At 38.7% G+C, this 18,099-nt stretch overlaps 1 protein-coding gene across 5 annotated transcripts in view; it reads right to left on the reverse strand.

Moving 5' to 3' along the window:
* The window catches only part of EDD1 (glycine-tRNA ligase), a 426,585-nt gene that overhangs the window by 81,689 nt on the left and 326,797 nt on the right, over nucleotides 1–18,099 (reverse strand). For all 5 annotated transcript variants that reach the window (XM_089786876.1, XM_089786879.1, XM_089786878.1 and 2 more), the window contains 3 exons: nucleotides 15,168–15,258; nucleotides 14,909–15,013; nucleotides 14,747–14,785 (listed from right to left, as the gene is read on the reverse strand). In XM_089786876.1, the coding sequence (XP_089643002.1) occupies nucleotides 14,747–14,785; nucleotides 14,909–15,013; nucleotides 15,168–15,258 (235 nt within the window). The remainder of the gene's footprint in view (nucleotides 1–14,746; nucleotides 14,786–14,908; nucleotides 15,014–15,167; nucleotides 15,259–18,099) is intronic.

Below are 18,099 nucleotides of genomic sequence, written 5' to 3' on the forward strand. Positions count from 1 at the left end.
ACCATCTCAATGATTGCATTGACATAGGCATCAAAAGCAACAAAGATAATTAAATTTTAATTTTTAACTTGCATGTGGACCCCACCAACAGGAGATAGTACCAATCTAAGAAAATAAAATGTAAAAGGAACACCGAAATCATATAGGCCAATTCATATTTAAAAAGGGATATTTTCATTAGCCTATCTTTACTCCTTATATTACTTATTGCGTTTATTCCACCTTATTCACTATAATAATCGCCGCTGTATTTATAAACAAGGCCAATTAAGGGTTAAAAAGACTAATGCATGTGAATCTTGTAATAGCCCTGTTCTGTCATGACTTTGCAATACCACTTATTTAGACATTTAGCATTTCAACCAACACTTGGCAATCAACCCAATTACCACTGAATATATGATGTTTTAAATTTTCAAACACAATATCAAGATGTATAACAAACTGATCACAAATTTAATTTTGGCCTTATAAGTTTTGCATAAATAAATAACAAATACCAATGAACAATTCTAAAATGATTCACACCAGCCTCCGAATTCATTCATTGACAAACCATACATCAATATAATGAAAAGGGAATTTAATTGTTGATTGAATGCTATAAATCAGAACTTAAAGCCAGCCTGTTATACTTTCAAACTATGTAATATAAACTGAATTTTACAAATTAAGAACCTAGTCTTTCTCAAAGAATGTAATTGCAAAGTCAAACTGAAAGTTGCCTAGTCCGATTTCAATTTGGCATTCACAGTCTACCCTTACAGAAGCTGCCCAAAACTGATATAGAAATCATGCCAAATACAAGAACCCTTGGCATTCAAGCTAAAAGTCCAACACACTAATTCTGATGCAAATCGAACAAACTAGGATATCCACAATTACCAAACACCAATTTGCAGACTAAACCCTCGCCCAACAATAGAGATAATTGAAAACGAATTAAAACTAAATTCTTCAGCAAGCCAGTTGCTTCTCAACCACAGTAGACATAGTATGAGAACTCTCTTCAATTTAAATTAAAAATTAAATCAATACCACTTTACCTCAGCAATGCATTGATGCACAAACTGAGTCTCAAACCCTTATACGTCAACAAGGGCACATAAAATCAGAACTTCACAAAACATCACAAAGACAACAAAGAAAAATAAGATAATCAAATGATCAGATGCTTTTCACATCAAATGTCCTCATATTTATAATCTACAAATGGCACCAATTTCCCAAAAGAACTCCACTTAACAAGTTTCCTCTACACAACGTTAAAATATAATAAAGTGCCATTAATATAATTTAATAATTGTTTATGGCTCCAAAAATGACCTTTTCCACCATAACATAATATTTTGACATGCAAGGCCACTGTTTCTTGTTCCCACGATTTAAATTTTTTTGTCCTGGTTCCAACATCCTATGATACTGAGGTCACCAACAAAAATAGAAACCTTAGTGTATTTCAATGAATAATAATAATAATTCACCTGTCTAGTGAAAACAACTGAAGAAGCATCAAAATCAAAATTTGACAACACCAAAGTGACCCTGATGATGAAAGTCGATGAATGAACCTAATAGGGTGACTTACTATAAAGAGACACTCCCTCCAAGACACTTGGAGCCCAAACTAGAAGCCCGAGATAAAAACTAAGACCATCACCCAACTCCTTTAACTCAACTAAGCTTATTGAAACCAATAGTTTGACTTACTATAAATCATAAGTCCCTCAAATGGAGCCAAAACACACCATAGACTTCTGAATAGCTTACAACCCCACAACTAGCCATTGAGTGTATTTGACAATTTCCTATAGCTATTTCAAAGATCAAAGCTAGTCATTGAGTGTAATTGGCAATTTCCTATAGCAATCTAGGTAGTAAAAAGATTCAACTACCATAAACTAGCTTTTCCTCTTTGAGACTTTCCAAGATGAATGCTTAACTTCTTGTGTGGTATTCATGGTATTCATTTTCATTTACCATATTCATTTGTATAAATAGTAAGTCCCTCAACTGGAGCCAAAATACACCATAGACTGTTGAAAAGCCTATAACCCCACAACTGAGACCCTCGAATCCCACTATCAGCTCACGAGGATCGTAATGAACTGACCAAGCCAATTGCATGAAACTTCAAAAAATGGGGACATTACAATCTTCCCTCCCTAAGATTGCTTGTAACCAAGCAATTCTGGAGTAAAATGAACATCATAGTCTACCTAGATCCCAAAGGTAGAAATGTGTACTATCCCTGTTGTGTGCAAGCAACTCTTGTAGCACCAACACCCAAATAACGGACAACAACATCAAGATCATTTGAAAACTGATCGTAGGTGCTAATGAAGGAAACAACTCATGAAAACTCAACCCAGTTGAAATATCAACTCTATCCACAACTGAGTCCCCATCAAACTGACACTCACACCTAATTGCACTGTGGAGATGGTAACAATCATAGGCACCTTAAACACTACCACCAACTCCAACCTCTATCAAACTGTCCTGGGTGTGTAGATACTGCAAGGGGTCTAACTTGCAACTATCAATCCCATCTGCAAAAGATGGTGCTAACCCATCCCATAATGGATGGTATGAAACTAGAGCCAACTCACATCGACGTGAAACCAAATGCTCTACTTGTGGGTCAAAAGAAAAGTGATGAGCACTCTTCACAGTGTAATGCTGATAAAAACTCCCAATCTTTGTCAAGGGCTCATTAGTATCAAATTGGGAATTAGGAGACAACTCCAATCTCTGACTTTGAACTACTGGTTGGGGAGGATCCTAAGCAATCTTCTCAGCAAACCCAACCTCCAAATTCCTGTGGAGAAGCATAGTAGACAGAGTCTCTACAATCTCTGTCACCAACTTCTAAATAGCACGAGAGCCTCTGATGAGAGTACCCTCAGACACTATATGAATCCTCCCGCACATCTGAACTCTACAAAAGATACTCCATGAAAGACTCTGTGCAGTAGAAATTATACGTGGAAGCATCAACTTGCTCCCCTACAACCCACAGTTGATCCCTCTAAAAATGTGGCACTGTCAATTGTACAATGCTATTAGCTATATGAGATGAAGAAATAGATTCACTTCTAGCAAAAGGAAGCAAATCAACATGAGAGCTAGACGCCAATAATACTCTTACCTCATCCATAACTACTACACCTATATCCTGAACGGATGTGTCTGCCACATCATCATGTACATCATCCCTAACTGTCAAAGCAAACTTACCACTATGTTACTAACCACAATATGTAACTGAATAGGGTTTGGGGTTGGTGTCAACTGTACCCGCTCTAACTCCACGGTAACCTCATCCAACTATGACTATGACCCTTGAAGAGCCAACTGAGTATACTGAAGAGAGTCGACAGTCACCCAAAGCTCTTGGATGAGCTTAGCCACCTCCTCCTCTTTGCCTAACAATGTCTCATAGCAGGTGCTACCCTACTCCAGAAGGTAATCCCTATCAGTAACTAACTAAGAGTAACTATGCTTCAAAATCCTGACAGCCTCCTATAGCGCATGAATCTTTGCTAGGGAAAGACTACTATCACTGCGCTCATCTAACATAAGAGCACCCCAATTGGATGTAGCTAGCATCTAACGAATAGCATCATAATGCTCAAGAGCTGAAGAAATGTCACTATCACTCACTTTCAGCTGACTAGTCAAATGATGCCTCTCTAACTCCTAAGTCCTATGCAAGTTCTTTGTTTCACTAACTGCACTATGATAGGAAACTGAATCAGAACTGCCTGCCACAAGATCACTCTCTGCATGTGTGCTATTGTCATCACACACCTCTGCATTTGAGATACAACTACTTGATACCTCAACTAGCTCTTCATCCAAAGAAATCAAAGCCCTCACAATATCAATCTCCTCACATGTCTCAGCTTCCACCCCAACAGTAAAATCCTGTAAACACCAATCCTAGAACCCATCCAAAACCTCCTCAAACTCATCAGCTAATACCTGGCAAGGGATATCATACCTAGTGCAACTCATAGCATCATCAGATGTGTCTATAGTATCTGCATCCACATCTCCTGACTTCGTTGTAACACCCATATCACCAACATCACAGTTGGGTGACTCCATATGTGCCTCGATCTGATGCAAAGTGTACACAACAAAAGATTCTCTTATCCTTATTAATCCTTCAATATGCACTAATATGCTATCCAATGCTGATTCAAATTCTTGATTTTTAGGTTTCCACTCCACCTCTAGGGTCTACCTTCCTTTGAAGGACACAACAACACTCCATATGTTGTTTTAAATTCTAGGCATCCTGGACTTGCTCAAAATGATGGATTTATCCCAAAATCCAACAATCAATACAGATCACAAAAACTGGCTACACACATTGCAATTTTGTGGCTTTTAGCCTTGTTGCAAACTAGGTCTCTCCTAGTAGTTTTCCTCTGAAACAAGGGTAAGGTGGTGGACTTAGGAAAATTTTGAGATGGATTCAATCTACTCAAATGCAACACTTTCACTCCTCAAACACCAAGTACCAATCTCACTCTTGCAACACAAAACACTTACAAACAACACTTTAGCCTAATTGATCAAGTTAGCTGGGCTTAATAGAAATAATTCAAATTGGGTGCATGAAATTGATCCAGCGGTTTCATGATCTTCTATAGGCAGAGTTTGATCCAATTTATCCAAATATTAGGACCCACAACCTTGCTATGCTGATACTATGCTCAAACAGTTCATTTCAAGCTAAATACATGTGCTTATTTAGCCTAGGGCATCAAATTACAAATAGTAAACAAGCTTTTCCTGTTCTGGCCTTTTGGAATCATAAAGCACAATGTCCTAACTTGCATTTAACCAAGTGGCATCAAATTCCAAAGGTGAATTTGCAAGTTAGGGCCATATATTTGCTCCAAACCCTTGATTTGAGGGTTTCAGACCTACGCCTATAGAAATCGCTGTAACTTCCCTCAAACACAACCAAATTGACTTAAACCAGATGCAAATGAAATTTAATTCAAGCCTTCAACTTCAAATGCACTTTATTGAGTCCAGTCAATCCATACAAGACCATACAGAACAGAATTTCTCTAGAAAACAGGTTTTCTCAATAAAAAATGATGTCCCAGTCCATACAATTTGATGATCTTGTAAAGGCAATATATCTTAAGCCTTAAATATCTTCAAACAACCAATTCAAACCAACTTTTGGTGGTTATGAACATTGGGAAGTTGAAATGCCTTTTCATGACAACTTTTCTAAAAATTGCATTATCAATTTTTGTAATTTTTGCCAAATATGACAACTTTTTGCATTTTGACTCCTCATTGATGCCCAATAGTTCCAAACCCTTAGAAATGGTTGAAAATACATATCTAAGGCAAAAACAACTTGTTTGAAATTATTAGACTCCAAAACACACAAAAAACAAAAAACATCCTAGTGGACTAAGGGCTCTTTTGGTTTATAAGATGACTACAAATATCCTTGTCCACACAAAAGGATAAAACCAACACACAATGGATGGTGTCAACACATCCTTATTACATTAAAAATCAATGAAAAGACAAAATCCTCTATAAGGAGATAGGTGCCCTGCACCACGATACCACCTAAGGAAGCAACTACCTCCTGCACTAAAGCAACACTACGATAGCTGATATATAAGTCTCCAATAATAAAACCCTCCTCGGGAGAGTCTGAACAATAAGTGACAACTACAACATCAACTACCTCTGAACTAATTGTAGCGACTACTCTGCAAGCCTCAACCTACTAAAGCTCAGTGCTGTTGTCCACCAATGGCGCTGACAAATCCACATGTCCCTAAGTCCATCATCAACATTGTGGATAGGACAAGGAGGTGTCGTACTAAATATAGGTACATTTGCATCACGAACACTTGTCGGGGAAATCTCAAGATTCCTTCCCTGCAACTTCGATGTCGACCTTCGAAAGGCGGAAACCATAACTGGCTACCCTCTCAACTGTCTCTGGATCCAACAGGCTCTCCATCAACCTTTGTCGATGAAGATTAAGTTTCTCGATACTCTACTGCAAAGCATTCATTTTCGCAATAACTTTCTCATTACTCCACTAACTTCTAGAAGTGTCAATTTTCCTATGTTTGTCCATGTCTAGAAAGTGCTAGAGTGTTGGTCGATCCAACTGCAACAACAAATCTAAAAATAAAATAGCTTTCTTACCCCACAATATGCCAAGAAATCGCTTTGATACCACTATAATAACCCTATTCTATCATGACTAGCAATACCACTTATTCAAACATTTGACATTTCAACAAACACTTGGCAAGCAACCAAATTACCAATAAATATATGACGTCCTAAATTTTCAAACACAATATTAGGATGTATAACAAACTGATCAAAAATTTAATTTTGGCCTTATAAATTTTGCATAAATAAATAACAAACACCAATAAACAATTCTGAAATGATTCACACTAGCTTTTAAATTCATTCATTGACAAACTGTTGTCACTTAGGTTTGCACCCTTGTCCAAGGCCTATGCACGAGGACAACCTAGTGAAACATGGAAACAACCTCCAAGCTGTGGGACTTGAACTGTGAGGTTGAGTCTCCGGAGAAGGCCGGCTTCCTCTTACTATTAGGGTGCACCTAACTACTCTTGGAGAGGAAAAGGGAGAAGGAGAGCATAAAAGAAAATCTACCTAGTCTAATCTAAAGAGGTGATGCACCAAAATAGAGTGTTCAGACCAATCCCTGCCCATATATGCACTACTGAACCAAAATGAAACTAAGGATATGCACATGCAGACTTGCTTTGATCTAATAACCACATGCAGATCAGAAAACCAAGATGAATGACACAAGGAAAGAGGTTCACTTATATATCATTCACAGGCCAGCAAAGATACAGTCATGCAGATTACAGATTTTCACAAAACAATAGTGAAGGCAAAGAGTTCTTGCACTTTCATACCAATGGCTGAAGGAGATAAGTGGAGAATCATACAATTCAGAGGCACAGGGGAATTTACATTGGAATTGCAGAGCAACAGCAGAGAAAAGTCAGAGAAAGGTCGACCCGGACAAAATTTACAAAATTTTCCTTTATAGCTTCGGCATAACTCGGACTTTTTGCTCTGCAATTACTGCTCAACAACTGTCATTAAGCCTCGCCCACTGAAAATTTGATCGAGGCATGGGTCTTTGGTACAACACAATCTGATATCTCATTGAAAGAGCCTTGAGAAGACAGAACAGCGCCGATGAATAACTTCTTATCAGGTAGATGGATTCGCCATGATGATAGAATGTCCCTTCTGCGTTTATCACTCATTCTGGAGTAGCTGAGCATTGATCACAAGATCAAATTTCGCGACAAACTCGACTTCTTCTGTTTCTGGTTCACGAATTAGCAGGTCGAAGAGTCAACAAGGTCCCACGAGCCAACTGGGCCACACGGGCCAATCACCTCCTTTCGTTTTGCCACCTGGGAAGTCTTTCTGCGGTTGACCACCTTCCTTTTATTGACTGGGCGCTATGTCGCTATGGGCGAAATACTCGAAATTCGTGATAGCGCTATAGCGCCCAGTGGTGAACTTCTATTCAACTAACCGTGCCACCCTTTAAACTATTAATGTTAACTGTGATGTCTCCAAACCTGACCGCAACATTAACTGTCAGCTCCTTAACTGTTATATTTACTGCGCTTCCTCCCTAGGCCCACGAGGACACGTGTCCCTTAGGCACTATGTCGCTATGGGCAAACAGTGTGCAACTTCCCATAGCGAGATAGCGACCACCGTAGATTTCCATTGATCTGACGATCGCGAAGACTCGCCGTACTCTGCACATTCATCCATTGAAATTTCTTGGGCCCGCGATCCACCTGTCACACCTGGCCTGACGTAGCACCACCCTGTCACATCTTAATATTGCTTGACCCCACTAACCTGCCACATGTCGCTAAGGCGCTATGTCACTATTAAAAAATCACGTGCATTTTCTCATAGCGAGATAGCGCCCGCCGTTGATTTGCGTCGATCCAAGGGTGAAGAAAACTGCGCGAAACATCTGAAAGATGGCAGGTCCAAAACTGCTAACGTCAAGATCCACCCAGCTGGCGATGAGTCAGGACTTCATTTCAATGCGACCACCCCTCCATGGCACCTGCGGTCCCACCACGTCTTTGGGCGCCAAGTTTTCGTTAGCGCCATAGCGCCCTCTGGCGATGCATTACTTTTCCAACCCACCCCTTAACCTCTGCCTTGTGAACTGGACCCACCGTGCCACATGTTGACAGGGCGCTATGTCGCTATCGCGATAGGCTTTGGAAATCTCCATAGCGACATAGCGCCTAACCATTGATTCTCTTTGATCCAACGATGGAGAGGTCGTGGGCGGTCAAAAAACAACCTTAGGAAATAAGGGAATACTCTAAGGTTTGAACATTTAATTTTTTCAATATTCCCATGGCGATTAAAAATAACAATAAAGCGGGGAGGGTAACCGTTGGGCAGGGCAGCATTTTCAAATTTTCAATCTTGGCGGAGGTAAAAAATGTGGTAACACAAACCATACAACCATATAATGAAAATGGAATTTAATTGTTGACTGATTGCTATAAATAAGAATATGAAGCCAGTCTGTTATACTTTCAAACTATGTAATATAAACTAAATTTTACAAATTCAAAACCTGGTCTTTGTCGTAGAATGTAATTGCAAAGTCAAACTGAAAGCCATCTGGTCCAATTTCAATTTGGCATTCATAGTCCACCCTTGCAAATGCTGCCCAAAATTAGTATAGAAATCACACCAAACACAAGAACCCTTGGCATTCAAGTTGTATATCCAACACAATAATTCTGATGCAAATTGTGTTAGAGTAAATAATTAATTATTAATTATTTATTCTATTACTTAAGCTTACTTAGGTAAATGCATTTATTTAATATTTTGTATTTAATGCATGTAGTGGTTAGTTGTTGACAACACGGGAGTTTGTTCCCTTCTAGCATGTTCCACCTTTTGTGAATGTGTGCTGAGTTGTCATCCTTATCTTCTACCACCTTCCACCTTGTTCTACAAGCTTCCATGAGCTCTTTATAAGCGGACTCTCTCATTGTATTTTCATAAGACATTGTGCATATTGTAAATACATTTTCTTCTTGTGTTTGCAGATATTGTCTCTCATGTCCATTTAGGATTTTTCCCTTGCTCCATGCTCTTCCTCTCCTTGGCTTCTCCTTGAAAGGTTCTGGCATGCAGGTGATCTTGGGCGTCTTCGGAGTTGGCTTTCATCAACTCCAACATGGTATCAGAGCCTTCCTGTTGCTGCTTCATTGAAGAATTTTGAAGCTGTGATTTGAAGTCACAAACCTTAGTTTGTTTGTGCATTTTTTCTTCAAATCAGGGGAACAACGAATTTTCAGAGCACATTGGGCCCAAACGGACATCAACATTGGATCCGGAAGGCCGTTTGCAGTCAGGAATCATATAAAACTTTTCGATTTTGGAGACAAAGCTCCAGGAGGCAAAAATTTTTAGCCCTACAGGCTGTCGTACAGACTGTATGGTCATTTTCGGTGATTTTTTAAAATATATATATAATTTACATGCGTCGCCAGCGCACCGCCGGGCGGCCACCCACGCACCGCTCGCCATTGGGCCCAAACGGACATCAACATTGGATCCGGAAGGCCGTTTGCAGTCAGGAATCATATAAAACTTTTCGATTTTGGAGACAAAGCTCCAGGAGGCAAAACTTTTTAGCCCTACAGGCTGTCGTACAGACTGTATGGTCATTTTCGGCGATTTTTTAAAAAATATATATAATTTACATGCGTCGCCAGCGCACCGCCGGGCGGCCACCCACGCACCGCTCGCCGGCCACCGTAGCTGGCCGAGCAGCTGCTAGGCAACCCTGGCCCGGCTGCTGTCGACGACCCACCCTGCCACCACCTCCTCCCTGGCGAGGATGCCCTTTTTCGCCGCCCGGCCGGTGGTTCCGCCATCAATCTCCGCCTCCTGCACTATCTCCAATCAGCGTGCTCTGTCAGCATTTTTTGCTGCGTCACCAGCTACAACAGTGCACAATCAACAGCCAATTGCCGCGAGACATGTGGCAGGCCCCTGTCACCTCAGCTTTATGCCACGTGGCTTTATTTTTGCCTCAGCGGCTGACATGGCCGTCAAATTTTTTCCTGTCAAATGCTGACGTCAGCATAATGTCATCATCCTTGCTTGCACTCTCCTTCAGGGTCATTTTGGACCTACCTTCGGTTTTTTGGCCATAACTTGAGCATACGGAGGTATTTTTCCAATCCGAAAGAAGCGCCGGAAAGCTGGTTCCAAGACGGAGACTTTGGTGGTATTTTTAGGTTTTGATGCTTTTTTATTGCTCGTTTTTTCTGTTGAAGTCCGAAGTCCTATTTTTGACTCTGGCAAGCATATCTTTTGCATCCCATGCCCGTTTTTTGAAAACTTTATATTTTTGGAAAGCTGGTTCTGTCACCTTTTCAAAAATGTAGTCCTTTTTCTTAGATTTTGGCCCTTGCTCTTTCTATCATAGTTTTGGCATTTTTTCTATATGGTGGATATCTTGAGTGTTTTAGGCCCGAGGATCGTTTTCTTGGCATGGATTCTCTTGTTTTTAGCTGTACTTTCCTTTTTTGCAGCTCATTTTCAGTTCTGATAATTGTAGCTATCATTTTGAAGCACTTTTATGTATCGCACTGAGATAAAGTGCCACTTTTGCATTCCGGAGGTCATGAATGTTGTTTTGAGTCAATTGTACATGCACTATTTTCATAAAGCACCATGGGGGGGATAGTTGTTTTCTGTTTTAGGCATTCTCCCTTTGTCAAGTGAGTGTCCCTTCCACGACATTAGCCCATGTAGAGTCAGTTTGACCATGTCTTTATAGGTGTTTGTACCTCTTTTCCCCTCTCGTCGTTCTTGGTTCGTCTGCAAGAGACTTTGGCCCACCTTCTCAGTTGCCTGTCATCACACCCCGTCTGCATTAAGGGGGGGTTATGCTGTTGTTCTAATGCATGCGTGGTTCGATGGTTCATTAGTGTGAACTATGCATTCAGTGGTTGATCCTATGTACAAGGCAATTGCAGTGGCTGGCTACCTATGCATTTCGGTGAGATGGATCATCTACCATATAGACATGCTCGGTTCGTGCCTTCTTCTTCCATGAAGGTTCTTCAAGATCAGCAGTTTGGCAGATTGGCGCAAGATCAGCAGTTTGGCAGATTGGCGGCTTCTTCATGCTTCAGTGATGCTTCTACATGATCACTCCTTGTTCCTGTTTTAGGGGACATTTCCCTAGTTGGAGGCTTCTTCAATTCTTCACTAGGTTCTTACCTCTTTTTGGGGGAGGGTTTTCCCCACGTGGTTTTCTCTCTTTCCCCGCTTACAGAGGTTGCATTTTGTTACATTGTACTTGGGTACCTAACATGGCCTCGTTGTCGGGACCCATCCTGCATTTCATCTTAGTTTTGTGAGCTTAAGGCATTTCCCTAAGTTGCACTTAAGGGGGGGTGTTAGAGTAAATAATTAATTATTAATTATTTATTCTATTACTTAAGCTTACTTAGGTAAATGCATTTATTTAATATTTTGTATTTAATGCATGTAGTGGTTAGTTGTTGACAACACGGGAGTTTGTTCCCTTCTAGCATGTTCCACCTTTTGTGAATGTGTGCTGAGTTGTCATCCTTATCTTCTACCACCTTCCACCTTGTTCTACAAGCTTCCATGAGTTCTTTATAAGCGGGCTCTCTCATTGTATTTTCATAAGGCATTGTGCATATTGTAAATACATTTTCTTCTTGTGTTTGCAAATATTGTCTCTCATGTCCGTTTAGGATTTTTCCCTTGCTCCATGCTCTTCCTCTCCTTGGCTTCTCTTTGAAAGGTTCTCGCATGCAGGTGATCTTGGGCGTCTTCGGAGTTAGCTTTCATCATCTCCAACAAACTGAGCAAACTAGGATATCCAAAATTACCAAACTCCAATTCGCAAACTAAACCCTCACCCAACAAAAGATAACTGAAAACAAATCAAAACTAAATTCTTTAGCAAGTCAATTGCATCTTAGCCACACTACACACAATATGAGAAGTCTCTTCAATTTAGATTAAAAACTAAATCAATACCACTTTACTTCACCAACAAATTGATGCACAAACTTAATCTCAAATCCTTATACTTCAGCAAGGGCTCATAAAATCAAAACTTCAAGAAACGTCACAAAGACGACAAAGCAAAATAAGATAATCAAATGATTGGATGCTTTTATCATCAAATGTCCTCATATTTATAATCTCCAAATGGCACCAATTTCCGAAAAGAACTCCACTTAAGAAGCTTCCTCTACACAACATTAAAATATAATAAAGTGCCATTAATACAATTTAATAATTGTTTTTGGCTCCAAAAATGACCTTTTCCACCATATCTTACCATTCTAGCATGCAAGGCCATTGTTTCTTGTTCCCACGATTTAAAACTTTTCGTCCCAATTCCAATGAGCTATGATACTGAGGTGACCAACAAACAACACCAACAAAAATAACAACCTCGACATATTTAGATGAATAATAATAATTCACCCGTCTTGCGAAAACAATTAAAGAAGCATGAAAATCAAAATTTGACAACACCAAAGTGATCTTGATGATGAAAAACGATGAATGAACTTGAGAAGGTCACTTACTATAAATAGATGCTCACTCCAAGATTCTTGGAGCCCAAACTAGAAGCTCGAAATAAAAACTAAGAGCATTACACAACTCCTCTAACTCAACTGAGGGCATCGGAACCAACAGTTTGACTTACTATAAATAGTAAGTCCATTAGATGGAACCAAAACACACCATAGGCTATTGAAAAGCCTATAACCCCACAATTGAGACCCTCAAATCCCATTGTCAGCTCACAAGGGTCGTGATGGTGAACTGACCAAGCCAATTGCAGGAACCTGCTAAAAATGGGGACATTACGAATTTCCACCCAAATTCATATATCTATATTATTAGTTGAGAAGAATATATGTACTTAATAAGAAATATTTTCTAATGTTCAGTATTTTCATATTATTAAGAATAAGACTAATCTTTTGGGCATAAAAATATGATTATCTCCAATTCTATTATTCTTCGATTTATGATTGGAATGATAAAATGTTACCAAGGAGAGGCTTGCATAAATCCAATCTAGTGGATCTTATCCCAATAGAGGGTAGGGGTCATCATTTCGTTTGTGAAACGGGCTTGGGCTTGTAAATTTTGAGGGACCATAGATGGTGTCTAGGCAACTTGGATAACAATTTGTATCTTTGATCATAAATCTAAAAAATAAACATCATTTGATAACTTAAATGACTATTATGAATATTACAATTGACATCAATCATAATGGACCCTACAATAGGACATTACAGGCTACCCTTTTTCCCTCTTCTAGTTTGGTTAACTCCTTTCATTTCCAAACATTGAACATATTTCCAACCAAGTCCAACTGTTTGTCTTCCTAGTGAGCGAAATCTAATATGCTCCAGTTCCCCACCCCTCACCTAAAACATAATAAGCATGCAAATAAAGAGTAAACTTGGGCTTCAAGGGGCGATTAAGGAAGTTAACGCTGCTTAATGATCGAGAGTTATCGGAATATCAGGCTCCTTGGAAACTCCAAAACTATTCTAGGCTTCCAATTTTCCCTAACCATCCTATTGCATGTAATGTCGGGCGAGGCCAAAGGATCCCAAACACTCATCGGCCCTAACCAGCATTTTTATATTTCTGAAACATGGCAATCCTTGATTATGGATATTGTCACCTCTATGGACTCCTCACGTTGTAACATCATCTGCATCGAACTGCAGGTCATCGGGGTCAATAACTAAGGTGACCCAATTTGAACAATCATGGAAAAGTTGGTGCAAGTTTAACCGCAGTACAATATTAGACTTGCCATTGATGCCCTGCTTAACATGAGAACATATTTCAGAATATATGTTGCCGTGGATCCAGATCAGAAGGAAATGTTTGCAGATAAGCGGGACTAGTCGGGTCTCACGCTTGAATATTTTTGTCTTTTTCATTGTAATAATTTATAAATCCTCCACTCATAAGAGCATCAATGCGTGATCAATACCAGCTCCTCCTAAGCACAAAATTGGGACTAATATCAGCCAATTTTGCACCACCACGCCAGGAAAAAAACCTATGAAAGGACAAGAGTCAAAACTTAAAACTCCACCATAGATAGCCCTTGAGGATTGGTAATTGAATATGCAAAATAAGAACTCAATGCTTAACCAATTAAGCTCAACCCTTTTAACCTTCGATAAGTCCTTCCATTCAAGCAGAGGAAAAACCCCTATGTCTTACCAACTGCACCAGATATTTTGTGCCTCTGTTATAATTTCCAAATAAAATAAAAAAATACATGCATAATATTGATCAAGCTTCTCTTTTTTAAGATGGCTAGCTCTTTTTATTGACAAACAACATACAAGTTTACAATGAATTGCTTACAAACTAAACTTTTAAGAAAACAGATATTTCTCCGAATCATGGAAGCTGATAGACAGAATCTATTACAGGTGTACATCACTTCAGAGCATGAAGAGTTAAAGAGAGCTTATCTTATATTTGTACAAATTTTAGCAGGTTCAGTAAGATTATAAAATAATATTCTTTTCTTTATCCAAACAATGTAACGAGAGGGTGTAGCACTACAAACCAGAAGCTGTTCTAGCCTTCGTGTCACAAACAGATGCACCTGAGAATCAAATATTTATGTGACACACAGCATTAAAAATTGGTTTTCATTATGGGGAATTTTCTGAAACTAACTATAATTGAAAATTGTTGAGGAATTATCCATATAAAATATGCATCTTACATCAGCAATAATGGAAGGTGAGACATGTAATGGTTGGGACTCAGCTGCTATTTGTATTGCCAATGTCAAATCCACATTCTTTCGATTTTCTACCAATATTTGGACCTGCGTAGATTGGCAAATAAGAATTGTAATTGTAAACTAATGTAAAGCCTAATATTAAATACAATATTAAAAAAATCTTACAAGTCCATATGAAATTGTAATTGTAAACTAATGTAAAGCCTAATATTAAATACAATATTGAAAAATTTCTTACAAGTCCATATGAAATTCTGCGGAGACCAAAAGGATCACTTGTTGCAGATGGCTGACAACCTACAGCGAAAAGACCAACCAAACTGTCCAACCTACAAGAGACATGAACAAGTTATCCATTGACTGACTGATAATAGAGAGGTATTTAACATAGATTTGTGACTCACATGATACAAGCTCAACTTGTAAGTCATTCTTAGTGCCAAGAAACGTTTCCATTTAGTCATAGGTGAGTTCTGATGGGTTTTGTTCCTAACAATTTGCAGAAAATAACTGTGCGTGCTCACTAAAGCTGTGCTAAAGTTTTGGCTGCAAGGAGAAACACAGGAAATTTGCAGGATTTCTAAATTTTTACCTAGGTTACCAGTTTGGGTGCAGAGATGGATGCAGGTACGCGAACCGTGTACAGGATACGTGAGTTCTTTTAGGGGTTTAAGTGCGTGTGGGTTCATGCATATACATATTATATATTTTTAAAATAAAAAACAGAGAAATATGCAGAATCATAAAACTAAATTATTTCATATTATGTTACTTGGTCATTGATCAATGCCAAATGCCAAAGATAAATATCAAATGCCAATGGATAGTTAAAAATATTCAAATAAGACATATCAATGATATCATATATGTCTATGTTCACGATTCCAATGAAAACCATTATAATTATTGAATTACGAAATGTAGTCCATGAAGCATGATTCAATGTTCATCAATCATCAAAAGGATTATCAGAAAACTCGTCTATTCAATTTTCAATAGCTGTAAGTTCAAGATTGTCATCATCATTTGAACTCAAGTCTATCCACTCACAATAGATGCACCATGTGATATGCCACCATCATAATCCACACCATCCATAGTAGCTCTGGCAAGATCCTAAAGGTTGCATCCAAGTCAAAGGATTGTAATGTCCCCGATTTAGCAGGTCCCTAGAGTGTGGATTTGTCAGCTCATTAGCGTGACCCTCGTGAGTTGACGTTTGGTTTTGGGGGTCTCTAATATGGATTTTCTATTTTTGGACTTGCTATTTTTAGTAAGTCACTTTTGTCCAATTTCTATTTTTGTCAAGGCAGTTCTAACATTGTTGGTCACTTATCATTTTGCTTTTGGGCTCTGGGCGAATTGATTTGGTGAAGTCATATTTATTGCAATTATATTGAAACTCAATAACTATTTAATGCATTGGTGATCAATTTTGGTTCTTTATATTATGAAGTAAGTGGTCTTTATATTATAAAGCAATGTTTAAGTGAGAAGTGTCAAGGTGAAGCCAGGTTGCACAAAGTCTTATAAATATGACTTCATTTTGAAGATAAAACCATCTTGAATATTATACTTTTCTTGCTTATTGTATTTGTTTGAGGGATTTAAGAAGTTCTGAGATGTTCCATTGATAATTGTGCTGAAGTAAACAATTATTGAAATTTCTAACTGTATCTACTGTGTCTCTGGAGATTATTCACTTTGAAGGAATTTGTTGGTGATGCGATTGCAAGCTGGCAGTCAATTTGCAAAGTCGATTGTAGGGTTTAATTATGTGACTACCATCTCTGAGAGTGCGTCTGAGATTCACAACGGTTGGGAGTCAAGCCGTAACTTGTTACTGGAATTAGCATTTAAGCTGCCAACATTCAACGTAGGGATTTGACATTAATCATCCTCCAATTTGGTGCAAGTGGTGGACGTCATTTATTGGCCGCATTTTACAATTGGGAGGCCACATTGGTAATAGTCGGACTGCTTTCTTCATTGGCCGCCCTTAGGATCTTTCTTGGTTAAGCCGTGTCAAGGAACTACATTGGATATTCAGCGTGGTTGCTCCTCTCATCCGTCTTAGGCCAGGGTATTGGCTACGGCAGAAAATCAAGTTCCTCTATTATGTAATTCCGGATAATAATCAGTTTTAATTATTGTATAATTCTATTTTATTTCCATTCCTTAATAAAGTTACACAGTAAAATTGAACTGTATTGTATGAACCAATGATTGCTGAATTATAAATAAATCAAGAAATATAGCAACATTGTTTTTTGGCATCAACAATTCTATCAGAGCAGACTTTGAGCTTTACACTCTAGTACTACATCACAAAGCTTTGCTACCCACGGCTTGCATTGGAGATCCTTACATGACAAAAGACACAAATTGGAATGAATATAGTCATACACTAAGTCTCCATCTTTTTTTGCAGCCAACTGGTTATGCTTCACTAAGTTGATATAGAAGTATGTACTCCAATTCTACTCAATGGTACAAGAGCTTGCAACTTATAGTGAAAATCAACAATATAAAAAGTAAAAGATGCAACATAAATTCAAGAATGTTAGGTGTTAAATTCTACAATACAAGCAGCAAAAAAAAACTTGCTTGTCAGAGGATCTTGATTACAAGAGGTTGGAGGCACATATAACCTTGACCATGGAGGTACACCATGTCGTAGCATCCTTTCTAGATTGGTCTTTGATAGCACAAGTGGTTTGACTTTTTCCCAAGAAAAAAACTATCCAAATTCTCTCCCAACACTTACCTAGATCTTTGAAGAGTCTACTTGCCCACTTGTTCCCAATATCAACTTCAACATCTCTATATGGTCATACTTTATGTGGGATAGAAAGTAAATGAATGTTGTAGTATCTCAAAGATAGGGAATATTCAAGGAGGTGCAATGGTGTGGTTATCTTGTTCAAGCAATGAAGCACAATTGCTTCCACACTTTTGTAAAAGGTATCTTTAATCATTCTCTCTCTTGTGTATTGCCACTTTCATTTTCTCCAACATCCTGTTCATGGTATCATAGACATCCCCCAAACATGGTGCATCTACATCAGCAAAATGAAGCACATACATGATAGGTTTGATGAATTCCAAAACATATTCCACACGAACCCACCAATCGTCATCCAAGATCAATGCCTTGACGTTATGGGCCC

Source organism: Cupressus sempervirens, chromosome 6, assembly GCF_028749045.1.
Source record: "Cupressus sempervirens isolate cs-2001-9-10 chromosome 6, ASM2874904v1, whole genome shotgun sequence".
In the NCBI taxonomy this organism is placed as follows: Eukaryota; Viridiplantae; Streptophyta; class Pinopsida; order Cupressales; family Cupressaceae; genus Cupressus; species Cupressus sempervirens.